Source organism: Silurus meridionalis, chromosome 4 (genome assembly GCF_014805685.1).
Source record: "Silurus meridionalis isolate SWU-2019-XX chromosome 4, ASM1480568v1, whole genome shotgun sequence".
Classification (NCBI taxonomy): domain Eukaryota; kingdom Metazoa; phylum Chordata; class Actinopteri; order Siluriformes; family Siluridae; genus Silurus; species Silurus meridionalis.
Window position 1 is genome coordinate 23,458,485 of NC_060887.1, and position 18,155 is coordinate 23,476,639.

The 18,155-nt window shown below is 38.7% G+C and overlaps 1 protein-coding gene across 1 annotated transcript in view; it reads left to right on the forward strand.

Moving 5' to 3' along the window:
- Nucleotides 1–11,778, forward strand: part of grik3 (glutamate ionotropic receptor kainate type subunit 3) — a 99,049-nt gene extending 87,271 nt beyond the window's left edge. Inside the window, exons 14-16 of the mRNA XM_046847043.1 lie at nt 6,373–6,598; nt 6,782–7,032; nt 9,180–11,778. Of these exons, the coding sequence (XP_046702999.1) occupies nt 6,373–6,598; nt 6,782–7,032; nt 9,180–9,608 (906 nt within the window). The 3' untranslated portion in view covers nt 9,609–11,778. The remainder of the gene's footprint in view (nt 1–6,372; nt 6,599–6,781; nt 7,033–9,179) is intronic.
- Nucleotides 11,779–18,155: the final 6,377 nt, after the last annotated feature.

The following is an 18,155-nucleotide window of genomic DNA, read 5'->3' on the forward strand; positions in this document are numbered from 1 at the left end:
AAATAATCCAACTGATAAAGTAATTTATGTACATATGTTTATACCACACACAATGTATATATACATATAATTATTTAAAGAATATAAATGTTAATAGTTTTTATATAATTTTTATCAGTTAACAAAATAAAAAGTAAATAAACAAAAGAGAAATCTAAATCAAATCAATATTTGGTTTACCAGCAAAATAGCATTAATTCTTTTAGGTACACTTGCATACAACAGACACTCATTATAGTACCTCTCTACAGCCCTTCACTAAACAAACTGGCTCCTGCTACAGCTTAGTATTTGACTCATCAGTCTAGAGCACCTGCTGCATTTTGTCTGCACCCCAGCCCCTATGTTTTTGGGCATAGTTGAGTCTCTTAGCCTTGTTTCCACATTGGAATTATATTTTTTCGCTGCAATTCTTTCAGTTCTTTCATGCTACAGATTGTTTTGGTTTGCTGTTAGCTACCATTAGCGAGAGAATGAGGGTCTGAGCGTGTCACGGATTGATGAAGTAAAACGTATTACCGTAATTTCCGGACTATAAAGCGCACCCATATATAAGCTGAATTTGACAAAGATTTTTATTTTGAACATAAATAAGCCGCACCTGTCTATAAGCCTGTCTACACTGAAACTAATGAACTTTACACAGGCTTTAACGAAAGACAGTGTCTGTTACACGGGTAAAATATGCTGTGGCTCCTTTAAGAGCAGAGCGGCATTTTGGGAATTGCCTGCCGCCGCATTTCTCCGCTATTACTGCATGTGTGCAAGACCGAGGAATATGTCCTTATTATTTTCTGATGCTCATTTCTAAGTTTCTTTGACTAACCCGTAACGCTGTTGCCAAGAAAAAAAAAGCACGAGTTTTGGAAACCTGTCTGTGCTTATATGAGTTCTGTTGCAACTGGAGTTAGTGAGCTCTCCCTTGACCCAGACTCAACGCGTTACAACGGCTTGTATCTAAACAGTAGCCTACTAAGAAAGTCATTATTCACTGTCTTTCTCCTTCCTTTCACAACTATTTCTTTTGGGAGTTTATCTTTTGGCATCATCGTGCGTTTGAAAAAAACGTTTTTTTCTCCCGATGCCGTGCAGCTCAGAACACAGGTGAGGTGCGTTTTTCCGTTTCCGTTCGGAAATGTCATTGGTCTGATGTTATGTGGCTCAGTTTTTTGGCTTGAAGTTTGTGAAACCGGGAAAACCCCAGGAAAAATTCATTAATAAGCCGCTTCGTTGTTTAAGCCGCGGGGTTTAAAACATGGGAAAAAAGTAGTGGCTTATAGTCCAAAAAATATGGTAATCTTTGTTGTGTGTGTTTGTCGGTTTTCGGCTGTCAAACTGTCTGACATTATGACAACTGAGATCCTACATTTGGATCATGTTTCTACAGTCTGACATGCAATAATCACAAAGGACTATAACAATTGCACAGTGTGAGCCCAGCATTAGTAGCAGAGTTTGACTGTTTCCTCACCCAGTTTTAAGCCTCCTACACAGTTGTTTATGTCTTAGATAATGACAGTGTTCCAACCTACATATCAAATTAATAATCATTAGCACCTGCTTGATATATTTGGTTAATCATATACCTGACTCTGTTCCTGCATAATTCCTAACATTATATACAACAAAATGTACAAAATGTATATATAGTTTTTTGTTTGTTTTGTGTTTTCACTTTCTTCAAATTTTTTTTTTCTCACATGACAGCAATTTTTACAACTACCTAAAACTTTTATCGAAATCGGATTGGCCCAGATATATACAATCAAAATCAGCCATTAATAAAGAGATTTTATCGAAATCGGTTTGGGCCGGACATACACAAACACACACACACATAAACAACCATAAGCCTAATTATTTTAGTTTGAAGTTTTATACAGATCGTAAAATTGTCTCTTATACACTTAATACAGATGGAAGAGGACAATGTTTTATAATGTATAAATTATCTAATCTACAGAAACATCAGCTGAGTAAAGACGGTTTTTACTTAATAGTGGGCTGTACATTTGACATCTAAACCTTCAGTGTAAATAAATGCCATTACTAAAGAAAGAAATCAAACACACTTTAAAATGTATCCATTCACTGCAGACACAGCTGCATACATTATCACAAGCAGAAGTATCAATATTAACCACTTAAAATAACCACAGGTTTTCCCTGCATTTTTGTGCATATTTTCTGTGCATTACAGTTTTCCTGAGGATTTGAAATTACAGCAAATTGTGTGTTTTTGGGTAAATTCTACAGGAAGTAAAGCGTAAAAACTGTTACGAACTGCCGACCTTTCCTTACAGTGTCCAACTTTTAATAAAAAAATGTGTCTTGTAAATGTCCTTATAAGTATATGTGACCATGTCAGCCATTGTGCAATAAATTAAAACATCTATTCAGTCTACACTAATATATTTGAAGTTGTGCAGTTTTCTAAAGATGCAGTTTATTCAATTCAATTAAATTCAATTAAATTCAATTTATTTCATTTTTATTTATTATTATAGCACTTTTAACAATGAACATTGTCTCAAAGCAGCTCACACAGAAAATGTGGTGATTAAAAGTGAACATGTTCTTTATAAGTAAGTTTGTCCCTGATGAGCAAGCCGGTGGCAACTGTGGCAAGGAAAAACTCCCTGAAACCTTGAGAGGAACCAGACTCAAGAGGGAACCCATCCTCATCTGGGTTGCACCGAATGTCCATTTATAGCAGATATACGATGTTGCGGGGTACAGTGATGATGATCAGAAGCGAAAAGAAGTCCTGAGTCAATGTAGCAGACTGTTGACATTAACTACAGTCCAATCCATCCTCAAAGCTCCCGTTCTTACTCCGGAATTTCATAGAACCACCCAAGGCGTTGATGAAAAACCGTCCCAAGCTGCACAGAGTGGCCTCCAATCGAAGAGAACACTATCCAGAGGCAGGCCTGGACGAAGTGGGAAGATCCTCGAAGGGGGGAGGGGCAGGAACAGTGGTCACTGGAACCTCAGGAGCATGTTTAACTCGACTGAGAGAGAGAGAGAGAGAGAGAGAGAGAGAGAGAGAGAGGATATGGATTATTATGTGTCTTTATTGTTGTAAGAAAGTTAATGTCACTTTGCAGTTTGGACTCCGGCAAGATTCGCTATGGCTGCATAGCTAAAAGGGAGAACCAGAAGGTAACGCAGACATGAGGGATCGCTGGGATAAGAGACGACCCACCACACCACCGTCAAAAAACCTGAGTGAACGTGTGAGAGTGAGGGGACAACAGCATATATCCCGGTTCACCAAACACTATAACAAATATCCCAGTTCACCAAACACTCTATATCCATATTCCCTCCAGACCTGCGCCTTTACCTAAGAAAAAAAATCTACTAATAAAAGGCTTGACTAAATAAATACGTTTTCAACCTCGACTTGTCTGAGTCCCAAACACTGATTGGAAGGCTGTTCCATAACTGTGGGGCTTTATAAGAGAAAGATCTGCCCCCTGCTGTAGTCTAATTATTTGAGGTACTAACAGATAGCCTGCACCTTTTGATCTAAGTAGGCGTGGAGGAACATCCTGGTACAGAACTTTACTCAGATACTGCGGTGCGAGACCATTAAGTGCTTTATACGTCAGTAGTAGTATTTCATAATCAATGTGAGATTTGATTGGAGCCAGTGTAGACTGATTAAAACAGGGATGATGTGATCATATTTTCTAGATCTACTGAGGACTCTTGCTGCTGCATTCTGAACTAACTGAAGCTTATTTATGCACTTACTCGAACACCCAGACAGTAAAGTGTTACAGTAGTCTAATCTAGATGTAACAAAAGCATGAACTTGTTTTTTTGCATCCTGTAACGACATCATATTTCAAATTTTAGCAATATTTCTAAGGTAAAAGAAGGCGATCCTGGTGATATTATTCACGTGAGCCTCAAAGGAAAGATTAGGGACAATAATAACACCAAGGTCTTTGACAGTTGTACACGCTAAAACAGAAACACCATCCAGAGATGCTACATAATCAGAAAGGTTGCTTTTAGCTGCATGTGGTCCTAGTAAAAGTACTTCCGTTTCTGTTATCTGAGTTGAGCAGAAGAAATTATTAAGCATCCACTGTCTAATGTCCTTTACACACTCCTCAACATTGTTAAGCTGATCTCTCTCATCTGGCTTTGCTGAAATATAAAGCAGCGGATCATCAGCATAGCAATGGAAGCATAATGTATAATTTCCCCCAGAAGCAGCATATATAAAGAGAAAAGCATTGGGCCTCAGACAGATCCTTGCGGAACACCAAACTTTACCTCAGAGAGTGTGGAGAACTCACCACTTACATCAACAAACTGATAGCGATCAGTCAAATAAGACCTGAGCCAAGAGAGAGCTGTTGCCTTTAATCCAGCGACGTTCTCAAGTCTAGCAAGCAGTATAGTGTGATCAGTGGTGTCAAAAGCTGTACTAAGGTTGAGCAAAAAAGGTAAAGAGAAGAAGAGTTTATAAGCTCTCTAACTATTTAGTCAATGGACATGAATACGTAGATGTTATTCTACGCCTGCTAGATGGCCCCAGTATTGCCAACTCAGAATCTGATTGGTTAAAGCAACAGCCTATAAACAACAAGTACTTTATGCTACAGAACCAATGCACTGCTGATTCTGAAGGCTCATGGGAGATTTTAACTCTGGCAACATGTGATGGCTGAAATATTATTAGATAAAAGCAGTGCAAAAAAATAAAAAAAATGTGCAATAAAGAGAATAGACTATTGGGAATAATTTAATACATATTCTTGGAGTTTAGGCCAGCAGAAAAGACTTTGCTGGCCTTCTGCTACTTTTAGTTTAGGTAATGGGCAAGAAAATGATGCGAAAGATTATAATGAAAATTAAAGTGATAATGTATTTCTCATACAAAATTATATTTGCCTAAATTTGGCAGTAGGATTGTTTTCCCATCGAAGATTAATTTATATAAATGTGGAGCTAGGTGGGGTGTTTTTTAGTTTTTTTTTCTTAAAAATATTTTAGTGAGACAAATGGTGGTGTACTTTGTAAATATTGTAAATAAATGAGGTCTTAATTTCTGTTCTACGATTTGCATTAATTATTTTTTTTTTTTTTTATACCTTTTAGCTAGCTATCTGTCATGTCCTTCTTTGGCACAAAATGGTGTTTTAGTGTGCCAGACATTTATCACAGATCATCGTTTTTACAATTTTTTTGAGTGGAATACATGATTGCAGTATGTAAAATTTGAAGAATAAAGAGGCAGGTGTATGCTATCAAACCATCACTGCTGTCAGCTTCTTTTTCTCATTAGGAAAGAGAGAGAGCCAAAAAGCTTGACTGGGGTACGTGAGTTAACAAAATTTAGCCGTGAAAACACGCTGAGAGCTATGCTGAAGATCATCTCTCCAAACCTGAAACATGAAATGTTAATTTTGCATTTTATCAAGTCTAATCAAAAAGTACTCACACACTCTCTTGTCTAAATCTCTTGTGTCACCTCAGATACTTGATGGAATTGAGCCAATAATTAACTGTGATTAGCTATGGCAGCTAACGTGACCTCCTTGTGGAATAGCATGAAATGCCATTTAAACTCACTCATGTAGGACGTTATTAATCCAACACAAAGTTCCCCATTTCCTACATTAGAATAGACTTTTTTTTCTCATGTCTTAATACCATCATGTTATTGTATGCATTAAATCGTGCAAAGCAATTGAAGGAATAGATTATGAATGCAGAAATCCAGTGGAGAAAGAAGCTGCTTCAATCAGTGTCACTTGTGTCACTTCTTGCTTATTCATTCCTAAGGAGTTCAAGGCTCAAGCCAATTCCCAGCCACTTTCAATTATGCTGTGAGACACCAGGGAAAATAGTATTTGAGGGAGGGAAAGAATAACAGGTGCTCAAGGTTAACAAAACAATGTCAACAGCAGCACTGCGTACCTCGGAGTTCGAAAATCTCACAGTAATGGAGCCAAAGCCCAAGAGAAAAAAGTATTCATTTGATTCATTGGTGTGTCTGTGTGCCTGTGTGTGCACCCATATGTGTGTGTATGTGCATGTGTAGTCCACAAGCTAACTACATCCCGTTTGCACTTATTACTTTTATGAACATAGCTATTTACTGGGCTGTGCCACCATTGTATAAATGCATTTCTCTTAATTTGTCAGTGGAATTCATGAACCTTGTTCATCTTAAATCCAATCTAGTCTCAGATTAAATGCAGATTCAGTATTTAGTATAATAAAGGGAAAGATGGACTGCAATGATGTGGAAGTAGTACAGTATATCTATAACTTCATATGAAACCCAAATGATGCCAAACAATTTATTTATTTATTTTATAATTTTTTTTTTTTTTTTTTTTTTAGAAATCTCGAGTATCAACATTTGAAAAGATGTGGGCCTTCATGAGCAGCAAACAGAGCACATCCCTGGTCAAGTCTATTGAAGATGGCATTCAAAGGGTCCTGAAGTCTGACTATGCCCTGTTAATGGAGTCTACAACCATTGAATATGTGACTCGCAAGAACTGTAACCTAACCCAATTTGGAGGCATTATTGACAGCAAGGGTTATGGCATTGGCACCCCCAAAGGTACAACTGATTTAATGAGGAACCGTAGGTCTTGCTGGTGTAACCTGATGACTCAAATTAGTATTGATCTGGCCCATATCCATATTTAAATGACCAACAGAGTATTCCATTACAATTTAAAATGTCTGTCTATAAAATTATGAGGTTGCCTGGTTATATATGGTTGTCAATCTTATCTTTAAGGCTCACCATACAGAGACAAAGTGACCATAGCCATTTTGAGCTTGCTGGAGGATGGACGCCTACACATGCTGAAGGAAAAGTGGTGGAGTGGAAGCAGTTGTCAGGAAGATGAACGATATGAAACAGGGCCGATGGGCATTCAAAACCTGGGTGGCATCTTCATTGTGCTCGCCTCAGGCCTGGTGCTTTCCATTTTTGTGGCTATAGGGGAATTCATCTACAAACTTCGAAAAACAGCAGAACGTGAACAGGTGAGTGATTTCTTTTGTTTGATTATTTGGCTTTTCCATGGTTTTAATGCGTTCCAGGCAGTTAAAGCAGGGATGGATGGTATATCAATACAAATGACAGTTTTTTCAGCATGGCTGAGCAAAACTGCTATTCTATTTCATGGTAGTTTTGCTGTGGCAGTACAGACTTTTCATTCTGGATATGCAATGAGATGAAAATTCTGGGACAAATCCACTCTCCTTTATTTCCAACTTGTATCCAATAATATAGATCTTTAAAAAAAAAAAAAAGGAAAAAAAAATTATATATATATATACAGTGGAACCCGGTTATCTCGCCCTCGGTTATCTCGACAACCCTATTAAGTCGACGTTTTTGAAGTGGAACCGCCAAATTCTCGCTTTTTCTAAGCATTTTTTATCGGTTATGTCGACTTTTTTTATGTCGCCGAACCCTAATATCTCGAGCACAAGGGGGGAAAAATTTGCCATTTAATGTCGGTTATCTCGGTGCAGCCGCAGAAGAACTCGCGGAAGTGGCGGAAAAATCAAGACTTACAGGTGCTACAGGTGTTGTATTGTATACTGGTGAATCTCTGCTGTTAGTTAGTGCTAGTGTTCGTAGTGTTAGTAGGGGCGCGGCGCGGCTTTCGGAAGAAAAGCGCAGCCGTTGAGAGAGTGCCGGTGGGAAGGCACGTCCTGGGAAACGCATGAGTGATAACAACGACCGCCGTGAACCAACATATACCAACAATAACGGACAGTGAGAGTGTGGAAGTTTAAATAGGAGCTGGTGATGATGATAAACGAGCACCATATGTGCGCGATTGAAGCGGCGCTCCAGAGAAAGTGGCCGAGAAAGCACCTGACACGCTGAAGGGGGCGTGGCAGGTGGATTCCTGACAGATAAACATGTACTGTATGTATTTTTATAGCATGCCTTCATCAAACAAATCGCGGCAACGCTGTTGTGTAAGAAAACCCTTCAAAAACACGTGCATGCACATTCTCATTTATTAACGCACATCATGTACATAAAGAAATTTCAAGCACGTTAATTTATTGCCGCCATATTGATTTTCGTGCTTTTTGGCGACCCCCTAGGACATCGACATAACCGGGTTCCACTGTATATATATATATATATATATATATATATATATATATATATATATATATATATAGAGAGAGAGAGAGAGAGAGAGAGAGAGAGAGAGAGAGAGATTATAGGCATTAAATTATAGCATTTCTAACAGTGATACTGATTCAAGGAACATATTCCTGTAGTTTATCAGAAGTTTTTATTAAATGTATTGGTATATAAGAAAATCTACTATGATGCTTATATGATATTCATATTTCTGGTGTTTTTTAATTTAAGCCATGTGCAACAGATTAACTACATTGACCTTATTGAAATGTATCATCAGGAGTTTTTTTTTATATTTGCTATGGATATTACAGAAAGAATGCAAGCAAGCGTTAATCCTTGTTTATAGTTATTTGAACATTGTACTATATATGTATAATCATACTGTGTTGCAGTTTACTTGTATTTTAGTTTTAGCTTCAGTTTTGAAGCCATAGCGACATGCTGAAGAAATGCCAGATCATAGGCTCACTTTTCAGATTTCACATATGTTCAGTTTTTTACTGGATTCACAGTGCAAATAACTTTTGCAATGTTTTATACGATTCCATATATTCTCAAATAGGATAATGTATTTGTATGATAAGTTGAATAACCTCCATAAGCCAAGAGTAATACCTTTTCTCACAAATACCCAACATACATGATAACTAATAAAAATTCTGTCTTGCATTTGCTAAATTTATTTTTATGTTAGCAGATGATTACTAATCAGAGCATGGAAAATCAATCCCCTATTATTTATAGCAGGAATAATATACTATAGGAATAGTTGTGCATAGACAATTATTTGACAAAGGGTTGCTTTAGACATGGTCTTAAAGGTAATAGGACATAGCATAAAGATGGCCATAAAAATCATTTACTTTAGTGTCATGTCCAGGTTATTTCAGTTCATGACATTAGTTAGTACGATACGTAGATTCTTAGTTATCACACCAATGTAACAGGAATGTACTTGCTTTCTCTTTTTGTTCCACTCCCCCTCCCCACCATGCCTCTTTTTTTCCCTCAAGAGGTCTTTCTGCAGTGCGGTAGTGGAAGAGATCAAACTGTCGTTCACGTGCGAGAGAAGAGTGAAACACAAGCGGCACCATGCACCACCCACAGCGAAGACGGACGCCGTGATCAACATGCACACCTTCAACGAGCGGCGTCTACCGGGAAAGGACAGCATGAGCTGCAGCAGCGCTGCAATGACGCCCGTGTTTCCATGACATGCCTGGGTGACGGTCACTTGAGGCACATGCCCAGCGCTGTGACCGAGAGCATGGACTATGGCTCCGAAATGATAACAGCATTCACCCTCAACCGCAGAGACACCCGCAACCACACAGCCAAGCAGAACGGTGGTGCGAGCAGCAACCCAGGTAACGATCATGTCCTCAAACCTATGTATCCCACCATGCCACTGAGGGAGGGAGGACGCTCTGTGTCCTTTCTCTGAGCAACGAACAATGAGGCTAGAGCTAGCTACGACAGAGTCTGATGTTTATGTATGAAAAACAAAATGTTCACCATCTGTTCGCTGGAAAACAAGGTGTGCCCAGTAACCCCCCCCCTTCGCCCCACTATCCCCACACCTATTCCACACATACAGAGAAGAAAAGACATAAGCAATCCATTGGAAGAAATGATTTAAAAGAGATAAGAGGCTTCTTTGAAGTATGGCAATAAAAGAACTCCAAACTGACACAAAGGGTGTAGATTTTTGTCCTGGAGTACCATTTATAGCACATAAAATTAATTTAAAAACGTGTGCCCTCACTGTTTTTATTTGGGTTTGTAAAGAACTGAGGGTCTTTGACGCTACTCTGGAGAAAATGATTCTATCAGGCTACATTGTGCAGATGCTTTGAATCTTTTATTTAATTTGAGTTTGTAGACTCTCTCATTGGTAATATTAGCAGTTAGTGACAGTGTGCAAAGATTTTGATCTGCATTCCCAAGAAGGCTACAGAGACAGTGGCCTGCTTCCTGGTTCACAGAATGAATGCACAAAACAAACAGGGTTGACATAATTCAAACTAGCAAACCATATTGCCATTTGAATTAACAGACTTGTTTCCTCCCCCTATGGAATTACAGTAATAAAGGTTCTGAAAGATGCGCTCTGTCTTATCATAGTGCCATGACTAAATTCAATTTGTTTTGTGCTCTACATTGCTTGTGCCACCAGATGTTTTGTACACATTTGATGATAATGAGATGACTGATTAACATAATAATTGCCAAAGATCTGTCCACAAAAAAAAACAAAAACAAAAAAACGCTAGATATTTAAATACACCGTACAGTCTAAAAGTGCAGAGAATAAGAATGATTCAGTTGCTTGGTAAACTGTTTAATGTGCAGATTCATTTACTTATTTTTCATATTTAATGTTTCATCTTAAGGCATAATTTCTAACCACATAATAAATGACGAAACATACTTAGTTTGGTATAATTCAGTAAGCAGGAGCAAATATAATTGGAAACAAATCTTTCATTAACTGCAGTGTGGTGATGATTTGCATTCTGCGTAACACATTTACTTTTTCATTTCAAAACAAATAGCAACATATTTGTAGAGATGCATACATCCATCAAATTAAATATCTGCCTAATGTGTGGATATTAGATTTTTTTATTCAGGATGGCCTTTGTTAACAGCATTTGCAATATGACATTAGCACACTATGTATCCAGGCTTTTCATTTATTTCTGTACTTGTTGTCAGGGCCATTGGGTAAAAAGACTTGTAAAAAGGATAAGAAGAAAGAAAAAATGGTCATGTCATTGTGTTGTAATTTTCATAATGTACAATATTAGAACAGGAAAGCACATATCTACATACACAATAAAAAACTGTCTAATAACCTGCAGATAACTGTAGGTGTCACATTCCCACAATGTACACTTTATGCAGTGACCCTCCTTTCAATGTGTGTGTGTGTGTGTGTGTGTGTGTGTGTGTGTGTGTGTGTTCATTTTGTTTTATATAAGTGCTTATGTGCACACATGCATGCAAGTATGTGTGCATTTCATCTGGCAAAATTTCTAAATGCTTAATGGCATTGGCTCTTGCATAGCCTTTAGCCGTTATTCATTTCGCAGGTATGAGCTAAAAGCTCTACAGCAGCAGTTAGGCTTTTAGCATGCTGTATGTGAGAAGGTGCTGCAGTCAGCCGTGATGTTCACTGAAAGTAGCATTCTGATTCTTTATTTGCGGTTTTTGAGGGTTCATTGCTGCCTCGAGCTTACTGGGATTCCTCAGTACTAAGGCAAAAAAAAAAAGAAAATCAAAAAGAAACCATAATGATTAGATTTCTTATACAGACAGAGGAAAAGGACTCCCTTTTTTATACTAGTCTTATTTCTCCTAGACAGTGACCAACATTATGTGGCTGTTTTTATAGACTGCATTAGCATAGGTTCAGTGTCAAGGTTTCCTTAGTTTGTGTAGATGTGACATACAATACAGATGACCAGTGTTAGCATTATGAGACGTAGGTGCTAAGAGTCTTGCTGCCTTTTCGGGTAGCTCAAGAGACAGCATACCTCTGTGAGGTAAATATAAAGGACGGTGTCAAAACAACAATAACAAAAACAACAAAAAAACAACTAAAAACAAAACAAAAAAAAAACCCATTGTGTTCAGTATTTTTATTGCCAATAATATAACAATCAAAATAACTCCAATTCATGTGACTTGGTGTTGATGCGGTGAAAGCTCATTGTGTATGTGTCATTTCAATTTAATGTAATTTTCACACCCTCTTGCAAAGTAGACTATATATTAGATGAAACGGAGAATTATTGTATTTTGCTAAATACTGATTTTTACCTGTAAATTGTCTCCTTTATTTCACAGCATCATTTGTTTTTAAGCTGTCAAATGCTGTATCAGAAATTGTACATGGATTTTGTAGTATAGGATCTGATACATGGCTGTACTTGAAAGAGAATTTAGAGGACAGTGATTTTATTACCCAAGGTACATGTTCATTACCATTGACTGATTGCAGTATCAAGTGAACAAAGGAAATCGTGTAATGTATGTATTCCCCCCCTTTTAACATATTCTTATCAGGTGTACATAAATAAAGAACTGAATTTTATTCACAGTGAAGTATAACTGTGATTGATTTGAAAGAAAGTTTGACGTTTCATGATTTCTTTCACACTTCTTTCACACTTCCTTATGGATTTTTGGAAACTCAACTTTTTATCACCTAAAAATGCATAACAAAATTTTTATTTTGTGCAGATGTTAAAATGTCTGGCTCCAAATGTGAGCCTAGATTGTGGTATGATGCCTTTATTCTAAAAGATGATGAAATATTAAAATATGATAAAGCATTAAAGTATGAGATAGTATCTACAAATAATAACTTTAGATCATTTAGACTGGTGATCTAAGTAAGAAATAAATTAGATGAAGATGCTATTAACTATTATTTACATTTAAGTTCACCAGTTGTTGTGTTATCGAGTATTTTGTATATTTTTTTATCCAGTTGTGAAATAAAAGTTTGTAAATTTGTTAAGTAGATTTCTTGATGAATGGCTTTGACAGTGTGATTTATGTAATTTAAAAGATAATATTACACAACAAACACGACTCAACATTTTACAGACTTTGCCTACATAATTGCATTAAATAGGCATTAATAAAAACATGTAAACTTTTTTATTGGCAATTATTTGAAACAAATGCATTATGTAGCTGCTGCTTAATCCATAATTGAATACAAAGCTGTTTCTATGTAATCTATATATTTTGGCAATCGTGCCCGAGTTTGTATATTTTAATGATTTAGGTAACATTCTTGTTTTTACAGCCATTCATGCAGAAATCCAGACAACTTCAATGGGTTCACAAACCTTTTACACAACTGTAATCCTAATTATCCTTACACTGTGAAAATTACTTTTGTTTCTTAAATGTATTATTTACTGTGGCACAGTGTAAAGACCACATTAATCAAATATTTCTGTAACCTTTATGAACCAACTATTATGAAGTGACATTTTTTCTGTATTAATTGCAACTTAAAATAGAACATTTAGTTTGAGTATTTGAATCAGTCCTATTTATGGAACATAAACTTCTATTTTATAAAAGAATTATTAAACAATGTGAATGCTGTTGTTTTGTAAGATTACATGAAACGAAAGAAAAATAAAATCAACTTTTACAAGTTTCTTGAGCTATTCAAATGTTCTTTACCATTGTTCAGTTTACTTTATTATTAGTATTATTATTACAAGCATTGTTATTGTTGTTGTTACTATTATTATTATTTGGGTAAGTATTTTACTTGATTGTTAAGTGGGGAATGTGTATAGTTAAAACAACTGATATCAAGGTGCTGCCCAGGGTTAATTTATGGACATGAAGAATTTCTATGAATATAGATTTTGTAATGTTTTTTTGTAATTTTTCTCTTAATAACTGTATATCATTAGAGGATGCATGGCAGTAAAGGGAGGATCAAGAGAGAGTGATTGAGTTTTTTTTTGTTTTTTTCAGCACACTGTGAATAAATTACTTGTACAGATTGATGTATGGGTTATATGATTTTAAAGTTTTTAAATAAAAAATAATAATAAAATATGTCTTTGTTGGTTCTTAGGAAAATGTAGGATACAATATTTCACAAAAGTGATTACACCCCTCACATTTCAGCAACCATTTTATTATATATTCTCAAGGGACATTACTATAGAAATTAAACATGTACTGTATATATTTTAGAGTAGTGCAGCTTGTGTAGAGAATGTGCAGCTTGTATTGCAGTACAGATTTACTGTCCTCTAAAAATAACTCATCATACAGTTTTATTGTCAAAATAGCTGCCAACAAAAGTTAGTACACCCTAAGTGATCTGTCTCCAAAGTGTTAATATTTTGTGTGAGCACCACTGTTATCTAGAATTGCTTTAATCCTCCTGGGCATGGAATTCACCAGAGCTGCACAGGTTGTTGCTGGAATCCAAGTTTATCTTGGTCTCATCAGACCACAGCACACGGTTCCAGTAGTTCATGCTCTTGGACAGGTCGTCTTCAGCAACTGCGGGTTTCTTGTGAGCCAGCTTCAGAAGAGGTTTCCTTCTGGGATGACAGACATGCAAACAAACTTGTTGCAGTATGTAGTGTATGGTCTGCTCTGACAAACGGACCTTCCGCTACTGCAACCTCTAAAACAATGCTGGCAGCATTCATGTGTCTGTTTTTTTGAAGACTTGACTTCTTTGATGGACCCTTGCAAGGTCTGTTCCGAGTGAAACCCATCTTGGAAAACATCTGTATGACTCTGGCCACTGACTGTAACTCAGTTTCAGGATGTTACTGATCTTCTTATAGCCAAGGCCATCTTTGTGGAGAGCAACAAATCTAATTTTAAAATCCTTAGAGAGTTGTTTTACCAACCCAGCCATTAGGGAGGCACAAGCCAGTGCATTCTTAGTGCCGGTCCCAAGCCCGGGTAAATGGGGAGGGTTGCGTTAGGAAGGGCATCCAGCGTAAAACACGTGCCAAATCAAATATGCGGATCACAAATGAGAATTTCATACCGGATCGGTCGAGGCCCGGGTTAACAACGACCGCCACAGGTATCGTTAGCCGACAGGGTACCGGTGGAAATTGGGCTACTGTTGGCCGAAGGAGGAGAAGGAGAGGAGGAAGACGTCTACAGAGACGGCAGGGAAAGGAGCAGTGTAGGAGAGTGGAGGTTCGGGTTGGTACTTTAAATGTTGGTACTATGATGGGTAAAGGGAGAGAGGTAGCTGATATGATGGAGAGGAGAAAGGTAGATATGTTGTGTGTTCAGGAGACCAAGTGGAAAGGGAGTAAGGCCAGGAACATTGGAGGTGGGTTTAAACTGTTTTATCATGGTGTGGATGGAAAGAGAAATGGTGTAGGGGTGATTCTGAAGGAAGAGTACAGTAAGAGTGTAGTGGAGGTGAAGAGAGTTTCTGATAGGGTGATGATCGTGAAGGTGGAAGTTGAAGGATGATGATAAATGTCATCAGTGCCTATGCTCCACAAGTTGGCTGTGAGATGGAGGAGAAGGAAAGATTCTGGAGTGAATTAGATGAAGTGGTAGATGGTGTACCTAGGAAAGAACGGTTAGTGATTGGGGCGGACTTTAATGGGCATGTGGGTGAAGGGAACAGAGGTGATGAGGAGGTGATGGGTAGGTATGGTTTTAAGGAGAGGAATGTGGAAGGGCAGATGGTGGTAGATTTTGCTAAAAGGATGGAAATGGCAGTGGTGAACACTTATTTTAAAAGAAGGAGGATCATAGGGTGACGATAAGAGTGGAGGAAGGTGCACACAGGTGGACTATGTGCTATGCAGGAGATGCAACCTGAAGGAGATTGGCGACTGTAAGGTGTTGGCAGGGGACAGTGTAGCTAGACAGCATAGGATGGTGGTCTGTGGGATGGTTTTGGAGGCGAGGATGAAGAGGAGGAGAGTGAGGACTGAAAGAAGAATAAGATGGTGGAAACTGAAGGAGGAAGAGTGTAGTGTGAGGTTCAGGGAAGAGGTCAGAGAGAGGCTCAGTGGTGTTAAGGAGGTGTTGGATGATTGGGCAACTACTGCAGGAGTGATGAGGGAGGCAGCTAGAAAAGTACTTGGTGTGACATCTGGAAATAGAAAGGAAGACAAGGAGACGTGGTGGTGGAATGAGGAAGTGCAGGAGAGCATAAGGAGAAAGAGGTTGGCAAAACAGAAGTGGGATAGACAGAGTGATGAGAAAAGTAGGCAGGAGTACAAGGAGATGCGGCAGCAGGTTAAGAGGATGTGGCGAAAGCCAAGGAAAAGGCATATGAGGAGCTGTATGAGAGGTTGGACACTAAGGAAGGAGAAAAGGATTTGTACCGATTGGCCAGGCAGAGGGACCGAGCTGGAAAGGATGTACTGCAAGTTAGAGCAGTAAAGGATGGAGAGGAAATGTGTTGACTAGTGAGGAGAGTGTGTTGAGAAGGTGGAGGAGTATTTTGAGCAGCTGATGAATGAGGAAAATCAGAGAGAGAAGGTTGGATGATGTGGAGATGGTGAAGCAGGATGTAGATAAGATTAGTAAGGAGGAAGTGAGAGCAGCGATTAAGAGGATGAAGAGTGGAAAGTCGGTTGGACCAGATGACATACCGGTGGAAGCGTGGAGATGTTTAGGAGAGATGGCAGTGGGGTTTTGACCAGATTGTTTAACAGGATTTTGGAAGGTGAGAAGATGCCTGAGGAATGGAGAAAGAGTGTGCTGGTACCGATCTTTAAGCATAAAGGAGATGTGCAGACCTGCAGTAACTACAGGGGTATTAAGTTGATCAGTCACACCATGAAGTTATGGGAAAGAGTAGTGGAAGCCAGGCTGAGAGAAGAGGTGACCATCTGTGAGCAACAGTATGGTTTCATGCCGAGGAAGAGCACCACAGATGCCATATTTGCTTTGAGAATGTTGATGGAGAAGTATAGAGAAGGACAGAAGGAATTGCATTGTGTATTTGTGGATTTAGAGAAGGCGTCGACAGGGTGCCAAGAGAGGAGTTGTGGTACTGTATGAGGAAGTCAGGTGTGTCGGAGAAGTATGTAAGGGTGGTGCAGGACATGTATGAGGACAGTGTGACGGCAGTGAAGTGTGCAGTAGGTACGACAGACTGGTTTAGAGTGAAGGTTGGACTGCATCAAGGATCGGCCCTGAGCCCTTTCCTGTTTGCAGTGGTGATGGACAGGTTGACGGACGAGGTCAGACAGGAGTCTCCTGGACTATGATGTTTGCGGATGATATTGTGATTTGTTGTGAGAGTAGGGAGCAGGTTGAGAAGAGCCTGGAGAGGTGGAGATATGCACTGGAGAGAAGGGGAATGAAACTCAGTAGGAGTAAGACAGAGTACATGTGTGTGAATGAGAGGGAGGGCAGTGGAGTGGTGCGGTTGCAGGAGAAGAGCTTCAGAAGGTGGAGGAATTCAGGTACCTGGGTTCAACAGTGCAAAGTAATGGAGAGTGTGTTAGAGAAGTGAAGAAAAGAGTGCAGGCAGGGTGGAGTGGGTGGAGAAGAGTGACAGGAGTGATTTGTGATAGTAGGGTATCTGCAAAATTGAAAGGGAAAGTTTATAGGACTGTGGTGAGACCTGCGATGTTGTATGGTTTAGAGACAGTGGCATTGAGTAAAAGACAGGAGGTGGAGCTGGAGGTAGCAGAGCTAAAGATGTTGAGGTTTTCGTTGGGAGTGACGAGGATGGATAAGATTAGAAATGAGTTTATTAGAGGGACAGCGCATGTAGGATGTTTTGGTGACAAGGTGAGGGAGGCGAGATTGAGATGGTTTGGACATGTGCAGAGGAGGGACATAAATTATATTGGTAGAAGAATGCTGAGGATGGAGCCACCAGGTAGGAGGAAAAGAGGAAGGCCAAAAAGGAGGTTCATGGATGTGGTGAGGGAAGACATGCAGGTAGTTGGTGTAAAAGAGGCAGATGTAGAGGACAGGGTGGTGTGGAGACGGATGATCCGCTGTGGCGACCCCTAATGGGAGCAGCCGAAAGAAGAAGAAGAAGAAGAGAGTTGTTTTACCATGAGGTTCCATGTTGAACATCCAGTGGCCAGTATGAGAGAATTGTACTCAAAGCACCAAATTTTAACTGTTTTAATACAAGATACACACATTTGGATGGTCCTGTCAAGCAGTCAAAAACATGAACATGATGAATAGGACATATGGCTTTACATGGTTACACGACATACAGCTGTTATCACTGAGGGTGTACTCACATTTGTTGCCAGCTATTTTGACAATGGCTGTATGTTGAGTTATTTTCAGAGGACAGTAAATCTGTACTGCTACACAAGTTGCACATTGACTACTCTAAAATATATCCAAGGTTAATTTCTATAGTATTGTCCCTTGCAAAGATATAATAAAATGGTTGCTGAAATGTGAGGGGTGTACTGACCTTTGTGAGATACAGTATAACCACTGTGACTGAGTCAGCATATATATACAG